This window comes from Hordeum vulgare, chromosome 5H (assembly GCF_904849725.1).
Source record: "Hordeum vulgare subsp. vulgare chromosome 5H, MorexV3_pseudomolecules_assembly, whole genome shotgun sequence".
NCBI classification, from domain to species: domain Eukaryota; kingdom Viridiplantae; phylum Streptophyta; class Magnoliopsida; order Poales; family Poaceae; genus Hordeum; species Hordeum vulgare.
In genome coordinates this window covers 462,150,313-462,172,400 of record NC_058522.1, presented here as the reverse complement: position 1 = coordinate 462,172,400, position 22,088 = coordinate 462,150,313, and the positions used below count along the sequence as shown (strand labels likewise).

General features: G+C 46.0%; 1 protein-coding gene across 2 annotated transcripts; it reads left to right on the top strand.

Moving 5' to 3' along the window:
• Window positions 1-1,054: 1,054 nt before the first annotated feature.
• LOC123398743 (serine/threonine-protein kinase PCRK1-like) lies at window positions 1,055-21,842 on the top strand. Of its 2 annotated transcripts, none has more exons than XM_045093197.1 (12): window positions 1,055-1,355; window positions 1,692-1,865; window positions 1,953-2,217; window positions 2,312-2,540; window positions 2,621-2,771; window positions 2,900-3,118; window positions 10,402-10,450; window positions 10,786-11,048; window positions 11,231-11,366; window positions 11,479-11,618; window positions 11,702-11,825; window positions 20,960-21,842. In XM_045093197.1, the coding sequence occupies exons 2-12, from the start codon at window positions 1,737-1,739 to the stop codon at window positions 21,382-21,384; spliced, it is 2,130 nt and encodes a 709-aa protein (XP_044949132.1). In that variant the 5' UTR covers window positions 1,055-1,355; window positions 1,692-1,736; the 3' UTR covers window positions 21,385-21,842. The 2 variants fall into 2 exon arrangements, with proteins under 2 accessions (XP_044949132.1, XP_044949133.1); XM_045093198.1 differs by having other exon boundaries at window positions 20,946-21,036.
• The last annotated feature ends 246 nt before the right edge of the window (window positions 21,843-22,088 follow it).

Here is a 22,088-nt window from a genome sequence, read left to right as displayed (position 1 = left end):
TTGTATGGACGGAAAAACTTAGGTTCAATAACCAGTGTGACTGGTCACTATTTTAATTCTTAAGGGCATGGGCTGGAGCCATTTTAGGGCCGTGACCAGCGCTAGAGTGACCCATGCACAATTAGTACCTTGTATGATTTTTTGTTCTTTAGTCGAGTTAAATTTGAATTGTGCATAGTTTCTTTTTTAAAAGCAAACAAGGTGACTGTGTGGACCAACTTTATTCATTGTTCCATCTGCAAGAACTAGCTGATGTTAGTGAGTTGATATCCACATTTCTTAGTTGATGACAGATGGAGCATATTTTAGATGTTGCAAGTCATGATAACTTTATATTTTAGATGCTGCAAGGAATGGGCTGAGTTGTCGGAGTGCTGCTATTCCGGCCTGGTGTCTACTGAACGCTTGTGTTTTGATCCAGCCGTGTCCCCTCATTTCCATGTGTTTTTGCTGCCGATGGTGGCCGATGACCGACATGGTTTCACCTGGCTTACCGGAGTGCATGTCTATTCATCTGAAATCGGGAGTTGGGTTCATAAGAAGAAGAGATGGAGCGACAATATTGATGTCGCTAATGATCTGACAACTATCTATCTTAATGGTTATCCGCATTTCTGCGCCATTGTTAATGGTTCTGCTGGTCGCATAGGTGTGGTGGACAAGGAGGAGAGAGCAAGGACTAACTTTCGTGTTCCTGGTGGTCTGGATGTTTACTAATAGAGTGCCATGCCTGTAAGGATTTGTTTTACCCGTTGCAAGGCACGGGCATTTTTTGCTAGTATATTAAAATAGACAAAAAAACAGCCTAACAAACCAAAATCAGCCTAAATAATAGCCTAAAAATAAATAAAAAACTAGCAGGCTAGCAGGCCTGGCATGCCTACGGACCGGCCCGTATAGCCTCCGTGCCGTGCCTGGGCCGGGAGGCTGCGCCGGTGGGCCGGCACGGCCCGGCCCGGCCCGGCTAATAATCAGGCCCAGGCGTGCCGTGCCGTGCCTGACACGATTATGGTGGGCCGGCCCGGCCCGGCCCGTTTGGCCAGGTCTGGTCCAACTCCGACTCTCCGAGGAACAACGAGAGGAGCCACGAACGCGGGATTGACCCCCTGCTCGCTTCCACGGAGACGCGCAGAAGCTTCACAAACCTCGCAGCCGTCCGGCGGTCCTCCCCAACTTCCTGCCTGCGGGCCTGCGGCCGTCGTGCTCGCCGGCGGTGCGAGGGGAGGGGGAGGGGGGCGCACCCACACCCACCTGTAGCGACCTGGCCAGCAGTTTCTCCGTCTCTACAGTAGCTACTGTCGTCCGTTGACGGCGACTCCCTGCGCCGTGTGTACCATGCCACCGCAGGTACAGAGGTAAGGCCCCAGATCTGTTCTTCGGTTCTTCCTCCCCCTTTCTCTGGTTTTTTTATGCCTCATAATATTTACTTCCCACACCTCGCCGGTGACATCCATGCACTCCTAGTAGTTTTTTTTTCCTTTTGGGGTATTTTCTGCTAAGTTGGGAGGCATTATTGTAATCAACTCTGACTGGACCCAAAGTTTAGGCTCTATCCGCCTTCAACAAAACATATGCTTGAATGTGTGGCTGCAGCAAAATGTCTATTCTTTGTGAAAAATTGTGCATATGAATTCCTCAAAAATGCATATACATGCCCATATCTTCTCTGATTTTTTCTTCTGTATTACTAGGTCGATGGTATGTCCAATTCGTCCTACTAGGAATTAGACAATACCATGGAGAACAATTTACAACATGCAAGTACGTCGCCAAGGGATTTTACATTCCAATTGTTAAAAAAAATTACAAATGATTTTTCTGAGGACAACAGAATTGGTGTTGGCGGGTACGGAGTAGTCTACAAGGTATGATCACTATATACCATTTTTCTTTTCAAGTGATACCATCACTAACTCTGAGGCCTGACACATATTAACAAGATACTTTAACAGGGAACACTCGACAATGGGGAAGTGATTGCCGTGAAGAAGCTTTATTACAAGCATCCAGGACTTGACAGCGACAAGCAATTTCAGAATGAGTGTATTAACCTTATGAGGGTCCACCATAAAAATATAGTAAGGTTTGTTGGCTACTGCCATGAAATACGTCATAAATGTGTAGAGCACAATGGGAAATATGTTCTTGCCACGGTGGAAGATAGAGCTCTCTGCTTCGAATATTTGGAGGGTGGAAGCCTTGACAAACATCTCTCTGGTATGATATTGCTCTACTTAGACAATATTCATTTTGTATGAATGCAACGATCCCCAAGTTAAGGCCTGGTGACATATTTCTGTTACCTCTGCAGATGAATCGTGTGGATTTGGTTGGCACACGCGTTACAAAATCATTAAAGGAATCTGTGAAGGATTAAATTACCTTCACAATGGATCAAAAGAATCGATTTTCCATCTGGACTTGAAACCAGCAAATATATTGCTGGATAGGAATATGATGCCAAAGATAGGAGATTTTGGTCTGTCCAGACTCTTCGATTCAACAGAAACCTATTCCACAAAAGGAATTATAGGAACACCGTGAGTTCATAACTGATGAAAAGTAATCAACTTCTGTGGTTATAACTTGTTATTAAAGTAAGTGTATCTGATACATGCAGTGGATACATGCCACCAGAATACATCAATAGATCCCAAATCACACCAAAGTTTGACGTGTTCAGTTTGGGTGTTACAATTATAAAAATAATGGCAGGACAAGAGGGCTACTCCAAATTTGCGGATATGTCTTCCCAAGAATTTGTTCAACTTGTAAGAAAATATACGTCGAACAATATCCCCCCCCCCCCCCCCCCCCCAAAAAAAAACATATTATGCTCTTTCCAATTACCAGTGTGCATATGTGTCACCTTCCAGCATATTATGTCTCAATTCTGCAGGTACTTGAAAACTGGGAAAAGGCATTGCAGACAACTGTGTTGTCACAGACATCACATGGAGTTAAGAAATGCATTGAAATAGCATCAAGATGTGTGGAGGCTGACCGAGTGAAAAGGCCTACTATAGCCGAGGTTGTGGATGAATTGAATAAGATTGATACTACCATTATCGATGAACTAAATAAGATTGATGCAGCCAGAAGTTCACCAACAGAGCAGGTATAAGCTCACACTATACTGGTGATACCTTCATCCTTGACATGGCTTTTTGTTTGTTTGCATCTGTCCACAGATTGTGCCTTTCTTCTTGCTATATGGACATATATGGAAGAGCTAAATTAAACACCTTACCATATTCTTTAAATAACCACTAATTTACAACTAATACACTCCTGCCATTTACTTATAATCTTCCCTTCATTACCTATACTATTTATTAACTTAACTTTCTGTATACCATTTTCATATAATTATGCGATTTATAAGAAATAGAAACAATATCTTCTATAACAGTATAAGTTGCTAGAGCTAAAAATAAGTTTTGTCATATGTGCTTATTGGATTGAATTGGATTTAATATTTAGTATAGGCAGATGGGTTTTACTCTATTCGTAAATGTAGTGAGCATAATATTTTGTAAAAGTCAAACATTATTTAGTTTGACCAAGTTCAGTCAGAAAAGTGTCAACAAAAATAATACCAAATAAAAATACTAAAAATACATGTTTAATGGTGCATATAAGGATATTTATTTAATATTATAGATGTAGATATTTTCCTCTATAAACATAGTCAAAGTTTAGACAGTTTGACTTTTGATTTTTTTTATGCGCACTACATTTAGGAATAGAGGGGGTATTATTATAGCCTGATAATTTAATTAGATCTGGATTTACTAAAATTGTTCACCATATTTGTCTAAGATGAATAACTAATTATGTTTTTAGATAACGGAACTTTTTATTGCTCGATGCGCACAGCCATAAAAGTTTACATCGCTGAAACTATGTTTCTGGTAATGGTTACACAGTCCAGTAACCAAGATATTGGATAAAAAGGTTCGGCAAAACATAAAATGTGGTGATACTTCGGTGACACGCCAAAACTATGTTGATGTTAAGAGGAATATCAACATATACACATACATGAGGATGCCAAAAGGCTACAAGAGGATGCCAAGAGACTAGAATACAAAAGGCCAAAAGACATCACTGATATAACTCTACCCCCCCCCCCCCATGGTGGATCCACAACACTGAATTTGGAGAGGTGAAATCCATGTTGTGCTCTAGTCTGAGCCTTTGTGAAGAAGTCCGCTAGCTGTAAATCAGAAGGCACATACTGAAGGGCAACAACATAATCCTGCACAACAACGCGCACATAAGAAGCATCAATGCCAATATGTTTGGTAAGCTCATGCTTCACGGGGTCTCGCGCAATACTGATAGCACCTGTGTTGTCCGACAGGAGGGTGGTAGGTGTAGTCCTCTAGTAACCATCGTAACCAAGTTACCTCTGCTGTCAGAAGAGCCTTTGCTCGCAACTCGGCCTCTGTACTCGAACCAGAAACTGCAATCTGTTTCTTCGTCTTCTAGGAAATGAGAGAACCACCAAGAAAGACACAGTAGTCAGAAAGTGAACGGCGATCCGTAGGATCACGCCCACATATCATTCGAATAGGCCTGGAGCTGTAACGAGCTAGAACGGGGAAAAGTAGACGATGAGAGATTGTGCCACGAAGATATCATAGAACGTGAAGAAGGTGACTATAGTGAACTGAAGTGGGAGCAGAAACAAACTGACTCAGAATATGGACGAGATAGGAGATATCTAGATGACTGACAACAAGATACACAAGACTCCCAACAAGATGACGATAACGCGTCGGATCAGTCAAGGCTCACCATCAGAAGCATGAAGGTGAACATTGAGCTCCATAGAAGTCTCAGCAGTGCGCTAATCACTAAGAACCGCACGAGTAAGAAGATCCTGGATATACTTTTCTTGGGAAGTAAAAAAGCCATCAGAGATGGAGGAAACCTCAATCCTAAGAAAGTAACAAAGAGGACGAAGATCAGACATAAGAAACTGTTCATTAAGACGGGCTTTGAAAAAGGTAATACTCAGAATCATCGCCAGTGATGATCATGTCATCAACATATAGAAGAAGAAGAGTGCGACCAGGAGCAGAAAGGTGGACAAACAACGCTGGATCGTGATCACTGGGCGAAAAGCCAACAACAGTGATCACAAAGGCAAAGCGCTCAAACCAAGCGCGAGGGGCTTGCTTAAGGCCATAGAGAGAGCGACGAAGACGGCATACCGTGGCATCGGGAACTGAATATCCAGATGGTGGCTGCATATAAACCTCCTCACGCAACTCACCATTAAGAAAGGCATTTTTAACATCAAGCTGGGACACAGACCAATGGCGAACAGAGGCCACAACGAGAAGAGTGCGGACACTGGTCATATGGGCCACATGAGCAAAAGTCTCGTCATAATCACGACCATGCTCCCGCTGAAAGCCACGAGCCACAAGATGAGCTTTATAACGCTCAAGAGAACCATCAGAGCCGAGTCGTAATCTTATAGACCCACTTACAAGTGATGGGGCGAACACAGGGTGGAAGAGAAACCAGATCCCATGTGCCGTTACGCTCAACAATCTCATCTGCCATCCCAAACTGCCATTCAGGGTGAACAACAACATCGCGATAAGAGGTAGGCTCAAGTACAACCGAAAGACCATATCGGCTAGGAGAATAGCGGTCAGGAGGAGGGCAAGGCCGAGCCCGAAGACCATAAGTCAGCTGGGAGGAAGACGACACATGAGAAGTAGATGGCACGTCAGTAGATTCATCCATAACACGTCGACGACGGGTATAATGAGAAGGAAAAGTGGGATGAGAAGGAACCACCAGAGGTGATGGAGATGGAGAAGACATCGGTGATGAAGGTGGAGTGACATGCAATAAGGGAGGAGAAGAAACCATAGGAGAAGACGGTGTTGGATCTGCAATAGTGGGACGAGAAGGAGTAGAGGAATATGTGGCACAGATGGAGGTGTATCAGGAAACGTGAAAAAAGATATATCCTCTACTGAATAGGTTAAAGAGGATGGTCGTGCGTAGAATGGACATCCGACCACCGATAGGATCCCAACACCGATAACCCTTATGCTCATCACTGTAGCCCAGAAAAGCACACTCGACAGACTAAGTGGTTAGTTTAGTGCGTTCTCATGGGGCAAGGAGAACATAACAAACACAACAAAACAACCGAAGAGCAGAATAATCAGGAGAATGATTAGAAAGACGCTCTAGAGGACTACCTCCCTGTAGAGCAGATGAGAGTTGAATGTTTATGAGATATGTAGCAGTGGAGACAACCTCAACCCAAAAATAAGGCGGACGAGAGGCAACAATCATCATCGCACGAGCTGTCTCAAGAAGGTGACGATGCTTGCGCTCAGCCACGCCATTCTGAGTGTGAGCACCTAGACAAGAGAACTGAGCAAGAGTTCCCTGCTCAGCGAGAAAACCACGCAACACTTTGGAAATATACTCGCCAGCAGAATCAACACGGAACACACGAATAGGTGTAGAGAACTGAGTGTGGACCATGGCGGCGAAATGCTTATAAATAGAGAGAACCTCGCTACGAGAAGACATAAAGTAGAGCCAAGTGTAGCGAGAGAAATCATCTATAAAAATAATATAGTATCGATGCCCCCTTTGGAAGCCAAGGGAGCTGGTCCCCACACATCGGAATGAACTAAATCAAAAGGGCGTTGAGACACTGACTCACTAGTAGGATAAGGTAACTGAACCTGTTTACCAACCCTACAACACTGATAATGCAAAGAGACGATCTCCTAAGACAGGCCCCAGAAGACCACGTCGAACTAAAGATGATAGCCGAGAACCACAAAGGTGACCAAGTCGATGATGCCACTGCTGGAAGGAGCTGATAGGTGAAGCAACAAAGGCAGATGTACTGGTGAGTGTGGTGGCGGCGGAAGGAACATGAAGTCAGTCTAACTCCCAAAGCCCCTCGGAGTCAAGGCAGCGAGGGCCAGCCCAACCAGAGCCTTCGTGTGACGATCCTGGCCAGTGCAAGAATCAAAATCAAGAATGACCCGACAACCAAAATCAATAAGCTGACTTACGGAAAATAGGTTCATGGTAAGGCGAGGAACATGAGAAACATCCTGAACATAAAATGAAGAAGTGGAAAGAGTGCCTCGACTAGCAACAAGAAGAGGAGTACCATCAGCAGTAGGTACATTATTAGGACAATCGAGTGGTCTAAGAGAGGACAAGACAGAAGAATCAGAAGACATATGAAATGAAGCTCCAGAATCCAAAACCCATGGGGATGTACCTGACTGTGTAGACGGTGGTTGCTCAGCACTAGAAGCACGAGTCATAGAGCCTACAGTACCCGCTGAAGAACCTGAAGCGGCAAGTAGATGCTTAAGCTTCACAATATCCTGCTCACTCAAGGAGAGTAGACATCGTCGAGGAAGAAGCTCGAGTCCCAGAAGAAGAATTGCGCTCCCTATTACGCATATCATGCTTCTTGAAACAATCAGACTCGTGGTGACCATCCCTATTGCAGTAGCTGCAATGAGTATGAGGATGAGAGCGGTCGTCACAAGAGCGGTCGTCACAAGAGCGAGCCTCACTAGCAGAAGGAGTGGGCAATAGCGGTGGAGCCCTGTTGGGAGAAAACACTGATGGAGCAGCTGCTCGGGTAGCAAGCACAGAAGGAGCCTGAATTAAACCAGCTCCACCGAGGCGAGTCTCCTCAGCACGTAGCTCAGAAAGCACCTCCGAAATAGGCACACGACCACGAGCAAACAACTGAGCATGTCGAGGCTCAAACTCTCCACAGAGGCGAGACAAAGACTCGTAGACGCGATGAAACTCCAGGTCTGACCTGACAGTCTGACAACACGGGCAAGTAACACAAACAGGAGAGCAAAGAGAGTCAAGTTGATGCCAGATAGCAGAACTCGAGTGTAGAACTCATCAATAGTAGAGTCTCTCTGCTGAAGAGCATGCTCCTGACGGACCACAGATAGGTAGAGAGCATCACCAGAGGGCTGATAGCGCTGGCGAAAATGAGTTCACATCTCAAAGGCAGTATTGAACCCCATAAACTCAGAAGCAAACTGAGGCAGCACACTGGAAGTGAGGACAGCCGCAGCACGGGCATAATCATCACACCACTGAGTGTTGGCAGTCAGATTATCTCGATAATCGGAAAGAGCATTCGTATCCTAATTTTTGGCCTAATTCTTCTTCTGATGATCGATTCAACCTCTGATAAAAAAGATAGACCTTGGTTCTATTTCATCTCTTCATCAAGTTTAGTAATAAGCATAATGGCCCTATTGTTCCGATGGAGAGAAGAATCTATAATTAGCTTTTCGGGAAATATCCAAACGAACAATTTCAACGAAATCTTTCAATTTCTCATTTTATTATGTTCAACTTTATGTATTCCTCTATCCGTAGAGTACATTGAATGTACAAAAATGGCTATAACAGAGTTTCTGTTATTCGTATTGACAACTACTCTAGGGGGAATGTTTTTATGTGGTGCTAACGATTTAATAACTAGAGTAATCCAAAACCTGTTGATTATAAGCAGCCTCTGCATCATCATCAACAATCCTGTCTGCTTCCGTATCAGCCTCAGAAGCACCCGTGGGAAGAACCTGTGGCGTCGGTGGGATAGGAGTCACAGGAGGAACTGGGCGCGGCGGACACGGGACCTCGCCAAAGAACGCCCCAAAGACGAATACCACGCATGTGAATGCGCATAATGAAAGCAAACTCAGCATAGTTAGCCCCATCAAAAATCACCGAGCAGCGAGGGACAACGATGTAGGCCGACGACGAAGACATCACACCCCACTTGTTTTTTCATTTTTTTTTGAGGAATATAATCTGGATCTAGATCACGAATCGGACTGGAACTAATAGTAGTTCCACGCCACACAGACACACACGTGTTCACCCGCGGAAGTCAGCAACACCGGATGGGCGGTCGGTGGCGACAGGCGGATGGCACCGGTGGACGGCGGCGAACGCGGCCGGTGGACGACGCTGGCGGCGACAGGACGAGCGGTCGGCGGTGACAGCCGGGCGACGGTTGGCGGGGAGCGGCAGGGACTCCGGCGCGACCACGAGGCTGGATCTGGTCGACGCAGGACCACGAGCAAGCGTCGGGACTCAATCCAGGAGGAACGTGGTGCTTCACTTGTGCGTCGACGGCAGGGGCGCCGAGGCGTGAGCGAGAAAGAGCGGTTCGTTGCTCAGACCAGGTTGGTCGCAGACCTTGATGGCGCCAGGCGTCCTCGATCTGAAGGCCGCCGACGGCGGGAACCAGTGATTGAAGATGGTCCTGCGGCGAATGACAGAGGCGGCCAGCGACGGGAAGCAAGTCGAGTATCGGCTCGATCCAGAGGGGTGGGTGGGAGCAGCGGCAACAAATGAACTGTACGCGGGGGCGGGGTAGCAGCAGCGGTATGGAGCAGCACAGCCGATTGTCTGGGCGTGTTGCGGCACCCACAAAAAGATCCCTAACCTAGGCTCATGATACCATGTTGATGTTAGAGGAATAGTAACGTATATTATTATGAGGACAAAGCCAGATATATACACATACATGAGGATGCCAAAAGGCTACAAGAGGATGCCAAGAGACTAGAATACAGAAGCCAAAAGGCACCACTAAGATAATTCTAACAAACTAAACTGCCAAGCATAGCTTATGAAAAGCAGTCGTACCGCTATGTCCAACCTTGTATGCGCTGAGAGGGCCATTCCCCTGCCCTCTTGCCGCAGTAGTCACACCCAGGTTCGCAGAGCGGCTCCACACCTTGACTGCCCAACATGTGGCCACTCGTCTGCTCCAATTAATAAGTTTTCCCTAAATCTTTTAGGTCCGGTATGAGCTAATTGCAAAAATATGAGTAGTGCTCTCTGATGGAGAATGCCGGATCTGACCACACGCAACGCAAAATGCGTGAACTAATAGTCAAAGAACAAATATTGGACAAATCCCTCATGTTTGTAAAAAGCACACTTCTTACTACACCCTGCCAATCTAAGTTACCTTTATCTATAAAGGAACCCTCATCTTACACATCCGCATATTTTATATCAGGATGTTTTCTAAGAAGAGATCGGGATGTTCTGATGCATAACTAGTTAAACTGTACATTATCCATAGAAATACATTAACTTCATGACATGCACAATAAGTTCAAAATTATTTGGTTGTGTCTTCTCACCTGACAAACAGAAAGCAGTTTGCCTGCTCTTTGATGTCTCAACCAATCACTGTAATGTGGTTTAAGTGTGTCTACAGAATAGGACTAATAATGTTTAAATACTGCTATACATTTTTTGGGATAAATACTACTATATGTTCAGTCTAAGAGAGACTCATATAAAAAAAGCTAAAGCTCTAAAGTTCTGTTGTAGGTCACCAACCTACGAAGCAATCAGGCCTTCAACCCATGCGTGCACTCAGGTAAGCATTTAGTACTTTTGACCAGACTCCAACTAAGTAACATACTGGACTCCCTCCTGGACCTTTCCAGGCAACTATGCTTCTCTCCGCTCATACCATTTTTAGATGATGGTAAGTGACCAAGCTTGCTTGAGTCTGTTCCTAGTTTCTGTGCAGTTTCCCTAAAGAATAGAACCAAACATTTAAATCTTGCAGAACATCATAACTATGGACCTGACGTAGATCAATACAAAAGCGTATCAACCAGAGAACATTTTCTTTTAAAATATTAAGCTAATTTGGTATTTTTTGTGTATGTTTTGTTCGTTAAAAAGTACTGAAGACATGATATGCAGGAATGTTAGGTGGTCGTAAAGATGGGAGTATTAAATGCCAGATCTTGCCATTAGCCAGTGTTAAGGTGTTCAGTTATGATAATCTCAGGTCAGCCACAAGGAAGTTTCATGTTGGCTGTGTGATTGGTGAAGGAGGGTTTGGAACTGTATATAAAGGATGGATCGATGAGAACACATTGTCATCTGGCAAATCTTGCACTAGTATACCTGTTGCAGTGAAAAGATTAAACCACGAGGGGGTACAAGGGCATCGAGAGTGGTTGGTGAGTATAACTGTCATTCTATTTTGTGGTGTTGTCCTCGAAGCTATGTAGATTCATGTGTGGTCTAAGTACACTTTCGAAATCTTATCTTGAAGTGATGAATTCTATTTTGGCAGTTACAGCTTCACAAGTGCTGATGAAATATTGCAGGATTTGTAACTCTGTTATGTTTCCATTTACAGGCAGAAGTCAATTACCTAGGTCACCTTTCCCATCCCAACCTTGTGAAGCTATTTGGGTACTGTTTGGAGGATAAGCACCGGCTACTAGTGTACGAGTTCCTACCACGTGGGAGCTTGGAAGAACATCTTTTTGGGAGTAAGTTAAATTAGGACTTTGTGCTCCACTGTTGTCCACTGTTATTCGTACTGCATAGTGTAACGCCATAGTGTGTTATATTTATAAATTGCTATATAAATCTTTGATATAGGAGGCTCATGTCAACCTCTTGCATGGAACCTGAGAACGAAAGTTGCACTTGGAGCTGCGAAAGCAATAGCTTACCTTCACAGTACAGAAGCAAAGATTATTGTTAGAGATGTTAAGAGTTCCAATATTCTCCTTGACAGCGTAAGTGGATCGTCAATACATCGCACTTCACCTTTATGATCATGTGATATCCACTGAAAGGAATGCATCATACTACTGTGCAGGACTATACTGCGAAGCTCAGTGATTTTGGATTCGCAACTGATGGTCCCGTTGGTGAGAAGAGTCATGTATCCACAATGGTTGTGGGAACATATGGTTATGCTGCTCCGGAATATATTACAACAGGTAATCTTCGAAATACAACTTCAGACACTATGCATATAGGTTTTTCATTTGAAATCGATGAGCAATAAACAAAGTAGATTGAAAACTCGAACATTTAATTTTCACATGGAATACCTTAAAAAGAACATTGGCACATGACGGTCATCCGTGATCTTCACTACTCCCTCCTATTTTGTATACATAGCCACTATCTAAAATATAATTTGCAGTTATACAAGGCCACCATATTTTTCCTTTTCTTTTTGAAACGAAGGTAGAGCAGTCTCTACCTTATGTATTTCAATACTGGCGTGAGCCTGGTCTGCTTTCAAAACTGGCATGAGCCTGGGGACCATATGGTCAATTACATGAAAGGTTACTTATGCGCTGCACGGCCATAACCAAGCCGGTTTAAGAAGAGGTAGGGGAGGTAATAACAGGAGGAGGGGTACAACCGTTCAAAAGAAAAAGGCAGCTCATGTATTAAGTATGTTTCTGTCTTCCTATCTCTCGAAACAGGATTTCGCCCCACTTTATATATAAAGCAACAACCGAACAAAGTACACGGCTGAACGATACAAGGTGGTGAGGTGGCCCTCTTACAAAGCCGATCCCGTGATAGTCGGAACACACACAACGCAAGCGACTACGCTACAAAAGATAACACAGGACTGTTAGGAATATACAACTTGTGTTCCCTGAGGGCCAATGACCAATATATATATATACATGTACAGGTGGTAAATATGCAGGAAACCCCATATAACGGGGAAAATATACAGGCTAGAATATAACTCTAAACCCCCCCCCCCCTCAAACTCATGGTGGATAAACAACATTGAGTTTGGAGAGATAGAAGTCATGTTGTGCTCTAGTCTGGGCCTTCGTAAAGAAATCCGCTAAGTGTAATTCGAAAGGCACATACTTAAGAGCAATAACATGATCCTGCACACCAGCGCGCACATAGAAAGCATCAACACCAATATGTTTGGTGAGCTCATGCTTCACAGGGTTGCGCGCGATGCTAATAGCACCTGTATTGTCAGACAATAGCAGAGTAGGTGTAGTGACAAAAACACCAAAATCCTGAAGTAACCACCGTAACCAAGTCACCTCTGTCGTCAACAAAGCCATAGCTCGCAACTCAGACTCTGCACTCGAACGGGAAACTGCGGTCTGCTTCTTTGTCTTTCAGGCAATGAGAGAACCACCAAAAAAACACAGTAAGCAGAAAGTGAACGGCGATCCGAGGGATCACTAGCCCACGTAGCATCCGAATAGGCCTGAAGCTGTAATGAACCAGCGCGAGGAAAGAACAAGTGGTGAGAGATCGTGCCCCGAAGTTATCAAAGAACACGAAGGAGATGACTATGGTGAACCGAAATGGGAGCGGAGACAAACTGACTTAGAATATGGACCGGGTAGGAGATATCCGGACGAGTGACAACTAGATAGATAAGACTCCCAACAAGATGATGATAACGCGTCGGATCGGGCAAGGGGTCACCATCAGTATCACAGAGGTGAACATTGAGCTCCATGGGAGTCTCAACAGTGCGCTCATCAGTAAGAGCAGCACGAGCAAGCAGATCCTAGATATACTTTTCTTGGGAAATAGAAAAGCCATCAGAGGTAGAAGTGACCTTAGTCCGAAGAAAATAGCGAAGAGGGCCAAGATCGGACATGAGAAACTGCTCACTAAGACGAGCCTTCACAAAGGCAATATACTTGGGGTCGTCACCAGTGATAATCATCTCATCAACGTATAGAAGAAGAAGAGACCGACCACGAGCAAAAAGGTGGAGAAACAACGCTGGATCATGAGCACTCGCTGAAAAACCAGCGATAGTCACTACAGAGGCAAAACACTCAAAGCAGGCGCGAGGGGCTTGCTTAAGGCCATAAAGAGAGCGACGAAGACGGCATACCATGCCATCAGGAACAAAATACCCAGGTGGTGGTTGCATGTAAACCTCCTCATGTAGCTCACCATTAAGAAAGACATTCTTAACATCAAGCTGTGACACAGACCAGTGGCGAACGGAGGCCACAGCAAGAAGTGTGCGAACAGTGGTCATATGGGCTATTAGAGTTAAGCATGAGTCCTAGTATGATTGGTATTCTAATCCAAGTAGGATTAGGAATACTAAATCAGCTCGGTTAGTTGCTAGCCTATGTTCAACATATATATATGCGTGTACCCCATCCTTGTAACAAAACCAGATCAAAGGAAAGCAATACAAAGTTAGACAGGCTCGACACGAGCCTGCGGCTATCAACGATTCAGTGCCTTCGCATGTTTACGTTCTTGGCGAGAGAGCCGACTTGATTCGTTCCCGCGTGCTTGATCCAATCAGCCGAAGCTAGCCAGCTGAAGCGTATTCATACGCAAGTCTCTGGCTAGTTGCACGTACGTGTGTACAAGGCGCTAATCGATCAAGCTGCCAGTGTGCTTGTTCGAGTTAGCTTTGCACGTACACATACGTGGTGCTCCTGGGTGATTTGATCTAGCGATTTAAAAGCCAACAATTGGTATCTAGAGCCTCGACGATATACGATCTACGATGACGGACAGCGACGCTGAGTCGGTCAAGTCTAGGAAAGGCGGTCCCAAGGCGAACAAGAACGGCGACATGGTGAAGAAGGGCGGCAAGTCAGCAACCAGTGGTGGAGGAACGGGCGGCGCCAACGTCCAGGCGCATCGCAACATCCCCATCCAGTACCCGATGCTCACCGACGCCAACTACGGCGTGTGGGCGGTGAAGATGAAGATTATTCTCCGATCTCTTCGAGTGTGGGAGGCCATCACGGACGATGACGTCGACGAGGAGCGCGACGAAGGTGCCATGGCCGCCATAGCCCAGTCTGTGCCGGATTCCGTGCTGATGACATTGGCGGAGTTCAAGACGGCAAGAGAGGCGTGGAACGCACTCAAGGAGATGAGGATCGGAGAAGATCGCGTCACCAAGGCTCGGGCACAAGTGCTGAAGCGCCAATTTCACAAGTTGCAAATGGAGGAAACTGAATCGGTGAACGACTACGCCATGCGTCTTACTACTCTGGTGGGAGAGATCCGCGCGCTTGGTTCAAAGCTCGAGGAGACCGAGATCGTGGAGAAGTTTTTCAGTTTAGTGACTGATAAATTCACGTACATCATCGGCACGCTCAAGCAGCTTTACAACATCGACGACATGACCATAACGGAGGCGATCGGACGCTTGCGGACATGGGAAGAGAATGCTCGTGGCTGTCGGAAAGGCAAAGGAGGAGGTAGTGACCAACTCATGTACTCGCGCGTAGATTGGGAGGCCCCAAGTAGCAAAGGAAGGCGTGACGGTGGCCAAGGCTCAAGCAACACGAAGGGCGATGGACAAACCGGAAAAGGCAAAGGAAAAGGCAAACCACAAGGTCGTGGTAAGGCGGGCCAATCTAAAGAGCAGAAGCCACGGAACTTGGACTTGTCCGAGATCAAGTGCTATAACTGCAATAAGATGGGGCACTTTGCGAAGGATTGTCCAAAGCCTAACAAGTGGGAGATCAAGGCAAATTTGGCAAAGCAGGAAGGCGAAGGTCCAGGTCTTCTGATGGCCGAAGTTTGTGATCTCGCTGAAACGGTGGTTGTGAAACCAAGCCGGAAGGTGCTACTTCATGAGAAGAAAGTGACACCGAAGTTATCCGGTGATCAGAACATGTTGTGGTATCTCGACACGGGTGCTAGTAACCACATGACGGGGTGCAAGGAGAAATTCCTCGAGCTGGAATACGATGTTGAAGGCTCGGTCAAGTTCGGTGATGGTTCAGCTGTGGAGATTTGCGGGCAAGAATCTGTCCTCTTCGAGGGTCTCACAGGCGAACATCGCATACTCACCGGAGTGTACTACATCCCACGGTTGCGCAACAACATCATCTCTATTGGGAAGCTTGACGAGAATGGATGCAAGGTGAATATCGAGAACGGAGTGATGACGATCTTCGACAACCTCCGAAACGTGCTAGCTCATGTTAATCGCACACGGAATAGGCTCTATATCCTCAACCTTGATCAATCTCAACCGGAGTGTTGGCTTGCCAAGAGTGATGATGATTCGTGGTTATGGCATGCTAGATTTGGACACGTTAACTTCTACGCCTTGAAGAAGATGTCAAAGATGGAGATGGTATCCGGGATGCCAGTTATTGACCATGTTGATCGAGTATGTGACGGGTGCTTGGTTGGAAAACAGCACCACAGGCCGTTCCCTGCTCAGTCTACCTATCGTGCAAGTGATGCACTCGAGCTGCTCCATGGTGATCTATGTGGCCCTATCACCCCGACAACTCACGCGGAAAAGAAGTATTTCTTCCTTGTGGTAGACGACTACTCGAGATATATGTGGGTCATTCTCTTACGACCTAAAGATGAGGCGTTTGAAGCGTTCAAGAAGCTGAAGGCTGCAACGGAGATGGAACACAAGTTGAAGGTTCGCGCTCTACGGACAGATCGCGGCGGAGAGTTTACGTCGAATGAGTTCAACGACTACTGCGAGAAGATTGGCATAAAAAGGTTCCTCACGGCACCTTACACGCCGCAGTAGAACGGGGTCGTTGAAAGACGCAATCGAACCGTCGTTGACATGGCAAGGAGTTTACTCAAGAGCAAGAACCTGCCGGGGACTTTTTGGGGAGAAGTTGTCTCGACGGCGGTCTATCTTCTCAACCGGGTTCCAACGAAGGCGGTGGTCGGCAAGACTCCGTATGAAGCAATTTACGGACGTAAGCCGAATGTGTCTCATCTACGGACGTTCGGGTGTGTGGCACATGTGAAGACGGCGGAGCCGCATCTCTCAAAGCTTGCCGATCGTAGCACCAAGATGGTGTTCATCGGATACGAGAGGAGTTCCGGCACCAAGGCATGCCGCTTCTACGATCCACAAACCAAGCGTCTACGGATTTCACACGACGTCGTGTTTGAAGAAAACAAAGCGTGGAATTGGAGCGCAGCAACCAACGATGCTCCAAACGGTAACATATTCACGGTTGAATTTCCAACTGACGATGATGCAGGAGAGGACGTCCACGTGGTTGGCAAGACGCCCAACCAAGGTGACCACCATGGTAGTGATCATCATGGTGCCAACACCGACGATGACGCGCATAGGTTGCAAGGAGATAGCGACAACGACGCGCATGGCACGGGTGGAGATCTCGACGACAACATCGACAACGAGGCGCATAGTGACGACGACGATCAAGATGATGGTCACGGTCACGACGACTACGCCGACGACGCGGATGTCGATGACACGCCCGGGACTCGGCCATCTCCCTCAAGTGCATCAACATCGACACAAATTGTGTCACCTCCTTCGCAAGCCACAACAGACTCCTCAGGGCCTCGTCGCTACAAGACCCTCAAGAAAGTCTACAAGTACACAAAACCAGTTACGCTCGAGTACTCCGGACTATGTCTGTTCGGAGTTGAGGAGCCGGCGAACTTCGTGGAGGCGAGCAAAAGTCCTAGCTGGACGCACGCCATGGATGAGGAGATGAAGGCGATTGAGAGCAATGGCACGTGGACTTTGGTAACCCGACCTCCAAACCAAAAGGCGATAGGTTTGAAGTGGGTTTACAAGTTAAAGAAGGACACGGAGGGTGCCATTGTGAAGTACAAGGCAAGACTCGTTGCAAAGGGCTACGTACAACGTCAAGGAGTTGACTATGATGAGGTGTTTGCACCGGTTGCTCGACTCGAGACGGTGAGAGTGCTCCTAGCTTTGGCAGCACAAGAGGATTGGAAGATTCATCATATGGATGTTAAAACTGCTTTCTTCATCGGTGATCTCACAAAGGAAGTGTACGTGGAACAAGCCCTCGGCTACGAGAAGAAAGGCGAACAAGCAAAAGTTTACAAGCTCAAGAAGGCACTTTACGGACTGAAGCAAGCGCCAATAGCTTGGAATTTAAAGTTAGACCAAAGTATGGTCATGCTCGGGTTCAAAAGATGTGCCCTTGATGGTTTGAAAGACAGTCTACCAAGCACCGATGAACATGTGAAGGTTGAAGACACGACCAACGAAAAGTATTGCTGTCAAGCTACCAATGAGTCGATGGCAGCAAAGCTGGTGAATGGGACGCTACAAGGAACGACGAAGGCAACGCCAAGGATGAAGCCTACGAGTAGTCATGTTTTGGATCCAGGTCGTAATGAAGACGTCCTGCTTAGGGGGGTGAATGTTAGAGTTAAGCATGAGTCCTAGTATGATTGGTATTCTAATCCAAGTAGGATTAGGAATACTAAATCACCTCGGTTAGTTGCTAGCCTATGTTCAGCATATATATATGCGTGTACCCCGTCCTTGTAACAAAACCAGATCAAAGGAAAGCAATACAAAGTTCGACAGGCTTGACACGAGCCTGCGGCTATCAACGATTCAGTGCCTTCGCATGTTTACGTTCTTGGCGAGAGAGCCGACTTGATTCGTTCCCGCGTGCTTGATCCAATCAGCCGAAGCTAGCCAGCTGAAGCGTATTCATACGCAAGTCTCTGGCTTGTTGCACATACGTGTGTACAAGGCGCTAATCGATCAAGCTGTCAGTGTGCTTGTTCTGAGTTAGCTTTGCACGTACACATACGTGGTGCTCCTGGGTGATTTGATCTAGTGATTTAAAAGCCAACATGGGCCACAGGAGCAAAAGTCTCATCATAATCACGACCATGCTCCTGCTGAAAGCCATGAGCCACAAGACGAGCTTTGTAATGCTCAAGAGAACCATCAGAACCAGTCTTAACCTTGTAGACCCACTTACAAGTGAAGGGACGAACACCGGGAGGAAGAGAAACAAGATCCCACATGCTTGTGCGCTCAAGAGCTGCAAGCTCCTCGGCCATCGCAAACTGCCATTCGAGATGAACAACAGCTTGACGATAAGATGCCGGCTCAAGAACAGCAGAACCAATGCTTGGAAAACCAAGGTGATCAACGAGCGGAAGTGGACGAGGACGCAAGCCATAACTAGGTTGAGACGAGGAAGATGGTACATCAGTAGATGCATCCACAACACATGGACGACGGGTATAATACTAAGGAAAAGAAGGAAGAATACGAGAAGGGATCTCCGGAGTAGGCGAAGGTAACGAAGAAGACACCGGGGATGAAGGTGCAGAATCCTGTAACAAGTGAGGGGAGGAAACCATGGGAGATGATGGCGTCGAATCTGCAACAGGTGGAGAAGCAGGGGCAATAGGACGGACGGGCAAGGGCTCAACGGGAGTGATCGGTGTGTCAGGAAAAGTGAGAAAAGATATATCCTCCACTGCAAAGGTCGAGGAGGATGGACGCGGGTAGAAGGGACAAGACTCATCAAAAGTCACATCCCGAGAAATACGCATCCGACGACCGACATGATCCCAACAACGATAGCCCTTATGCTCATCGCTATAACCTAAGAAGACACTCAACTGACTGAGCGGATAGTTTGGTGTATGCTCTTTTTGGATGATGTCGTGCTAGTCAATGATAGTCGTACAAGGGTTAATAGGAAGTTAGAGCTATGGAGACAAACCTTGAAATTGAAAGGTTTTAGGTTTAGTAGAACTAAAACTGAATACACGAGGTGCAGTTTCAGTATTATTAGGCACGAGGAGAAGGAGGTTAGCCTTGATGGGCAGGTGGTGCCTCAGATGGACACCTTTTAATATTTGGGGCCAATTTTGTAGAAGGATGAGGATATTGATGAAGATGTGAACCATCAAATCAAAGTCGAATGGATGAAGTGGCGCCAAGCTTCTGGCGTTCTTTGTGATAAGAGAGTGGCACAAAGGCTAAAAGGCAGGTTCTATAGGACGGCGATTTGACTCGGAATGTTGTATGGCACTAAGTGTTGGCCGACTAAAATTTGACATGTTAATAGTTAGGTGTGACGGAGATGCGCATGTTAAGATTGATGTGTGGCCACACAAGGACCGGTCCAGAATGATGATATACGAGATAAGAGTTGGGTAGCACCGATTGAAGAGATGCTTGTCCAACATCGTCTATGGTTTGGGTATATAGCGCAGGCCTCCAGAAGCTTCGGTTCATAGCAGACAGCTAAAGCATGCTCAAAATGTCAAGAAAGGTCGGGTAGACCGAACTTGACATGGGAGGAGTCCGTAAAGAAGGATTTGAAGGACTGGAGTATCACCAAAAAACTAGCCATGGACAGGGGAAACTTGCTATCCATGGTGTCAGAATCATGAGTTTGTTGCGAGATCTTATGGGTTTCATCACTAGCCTACTCCAACTTGTTTGGGAATAAAGACTATGTTATGTTGTTGTTGTTTTCCTCATTGTATATTTATAAAATGAGAGAGATGGCAGTTGATATAAAGTAGCATGACATTTTTTCATTAATTAGATCATATGGTATTTTTTTTGTTGGTGGCATTTTTTTTTAAAAAGAAGAGAAGTTAAATGGGTCTCTGGGTCAAACAGGAGTCACGCTAGAGGGAACAAAGAGCGAACCACCTGAAACGTTCGTTGGAGGCTGCCTTCACGAACGAATGAATCGCAGGAGGACAGACCCCCAGCTGACGCACCTCGGGTATTAGGGTCCAATACTTTAGAGCAACTCTAGTAGAGTTGCCATAAGTGTCCGATCTCCATAATAATCACCCTCGTTTGGTGATTTTGGCCGAAAAGGGCAGTCTAGCAGAGTCGCTATCTCCGTGCAATCGGCATATTTTTTGGAGGCTGCTCCAAATCAAGCCTGCGAGCCTCCATGTTTGATAGTTGTAAGGTTGCCTTCTGTTGCGTTACATAGGCTTGCCGATGCATAGGCAAGCCAAAAAGAACCGGCAACCAAATGATTGGTTGCCTACTTTGCCAACCTCGCATAACTAGCCAAATGTTCGTATGCCAAATATTCGCAAACCATTTTAAGGCTACCAAGCAAGCATGCCAATTACTTACTCTGGGTTCGAAAAGTTGTACATGGTATTCAGAATTTAGAGAAGGTGTTAAATGGCCTTTTTTTATTTTTAACCATTTTATTTTTGTTATTGCATTGGTTCACAAATGTTATTTATTTTGGTGCGAAGATGTTGCGATGGTGTCTTTCTTGTTTTGTTGTCAGCTTCATTCAGAGCTCATATTGAAGGTGTAATAAGCTTATGTATAACAGCTCTACACTTGCAGGTCATCTTACACAGAAGTGTGACACCTATGGCTTTGGAGTAGTGCTTCTGGAGATGTTGTCTGGTCGCCGTGTCATTGACCGGAATCGGCCAAGAGAGGAGCAAAAACTTGTGGAGTGGGCTAGACCATATCTCAAACATAAGCACAAGATACGTTGCGTCATAGATGCCAGTCTAGGTGGTCTGTACTCGTTCACCGCGGTGCAAAAAATCGCTGCCCTTGCCTTTGAGTGCTTGTGCTTGGACCCCAAGAAGAGGCCGACCATGGACTCAGTGGTCTCTGTCCTGGAAGGTGTTCAGGAAGACGAGGAACCAGAAGCAGAGGAGCGCCAAGAATTCCAAGTTGCAGGCAAAAAGGTTATCACTGCGAGTGCAAGCAGGAAGAACAAATCTCGCTGGAATATCTTCGGAGGGTGGCGGTCGTGATCCAAAGCCATACACTCGTCAAACCAGGATCAGGTTTTATCTGAGTTAGTAGAATGCAAATGAACCACAAGGATGCCACGCACGCAGATGCAGGAGCTAAATTAAGAAGCCATCCACACCGGCTATTATCAACTCTGGACACTGTCTGAAAGGCATTTTTTTTCTTTGCGATGAAATGCGTAATATATTTGATGCTGACGGCTGAAGCACCTCAGAATTAAGCAGGACTTTGCCCGCCGAGAGGCAAGATGACTTGCTACGAACACTGGTAAGATGAAGAAGACACCAATCTTTTTTTTTCTGTGGGGGTAGACGACACCAATCTTGATGTGGTATCGACGATGCAAAAGAAAAACATGTTTTAGCTGTAATTTCTGTTCATGATAGGTAATACAAACCAACCTGTATCAAGTTTGCAACTCAATCAAGAATTAACAGATGGAGAGGATTATCTTTTATTGCTGCATTAAACTCAAGAGCATTATGCAATCTCGCCGTTTGCCGTGGCTATTGGCTATTGGACATGGGAGTCCCTGGGCAAGTTGACAGCGAAGTCCATGTTTTTCCATGATTAAGATCGCAGCTGGGAATGGTCAGCGTGTGCTCTTCTGGCGGATAGGTGGATCCATGTTTTTTTACGCATAGGCTTAGCTGCCGAAAGCAGGATCCGGGAGATTGAAGAATTCTCTGTGGAGGGAGGACCT

Coding starts and splice junctions, on each gene's coding strand:
- LOC123398743 (XM_045093197.1), top strand. CDS start 1,737: ATGGAGAACAATTTACAACATGCAAGTACGTCGCCAAGGGATTTTACA. Junction 10,451..10,785: donor CAACCCATGCGTGCACTCAG/GTAAGCATTTAG, acceptor CATGATATGCAG/GAATGTTAGGTGGTCGTAAA. Junction 11,367..11,478: donor GGAAGAACATCTTTTTGGGA/GTAAGTTAAATT, acceptor TCTTTGATATAG/GAGGCTCATGTCAACCTCTT.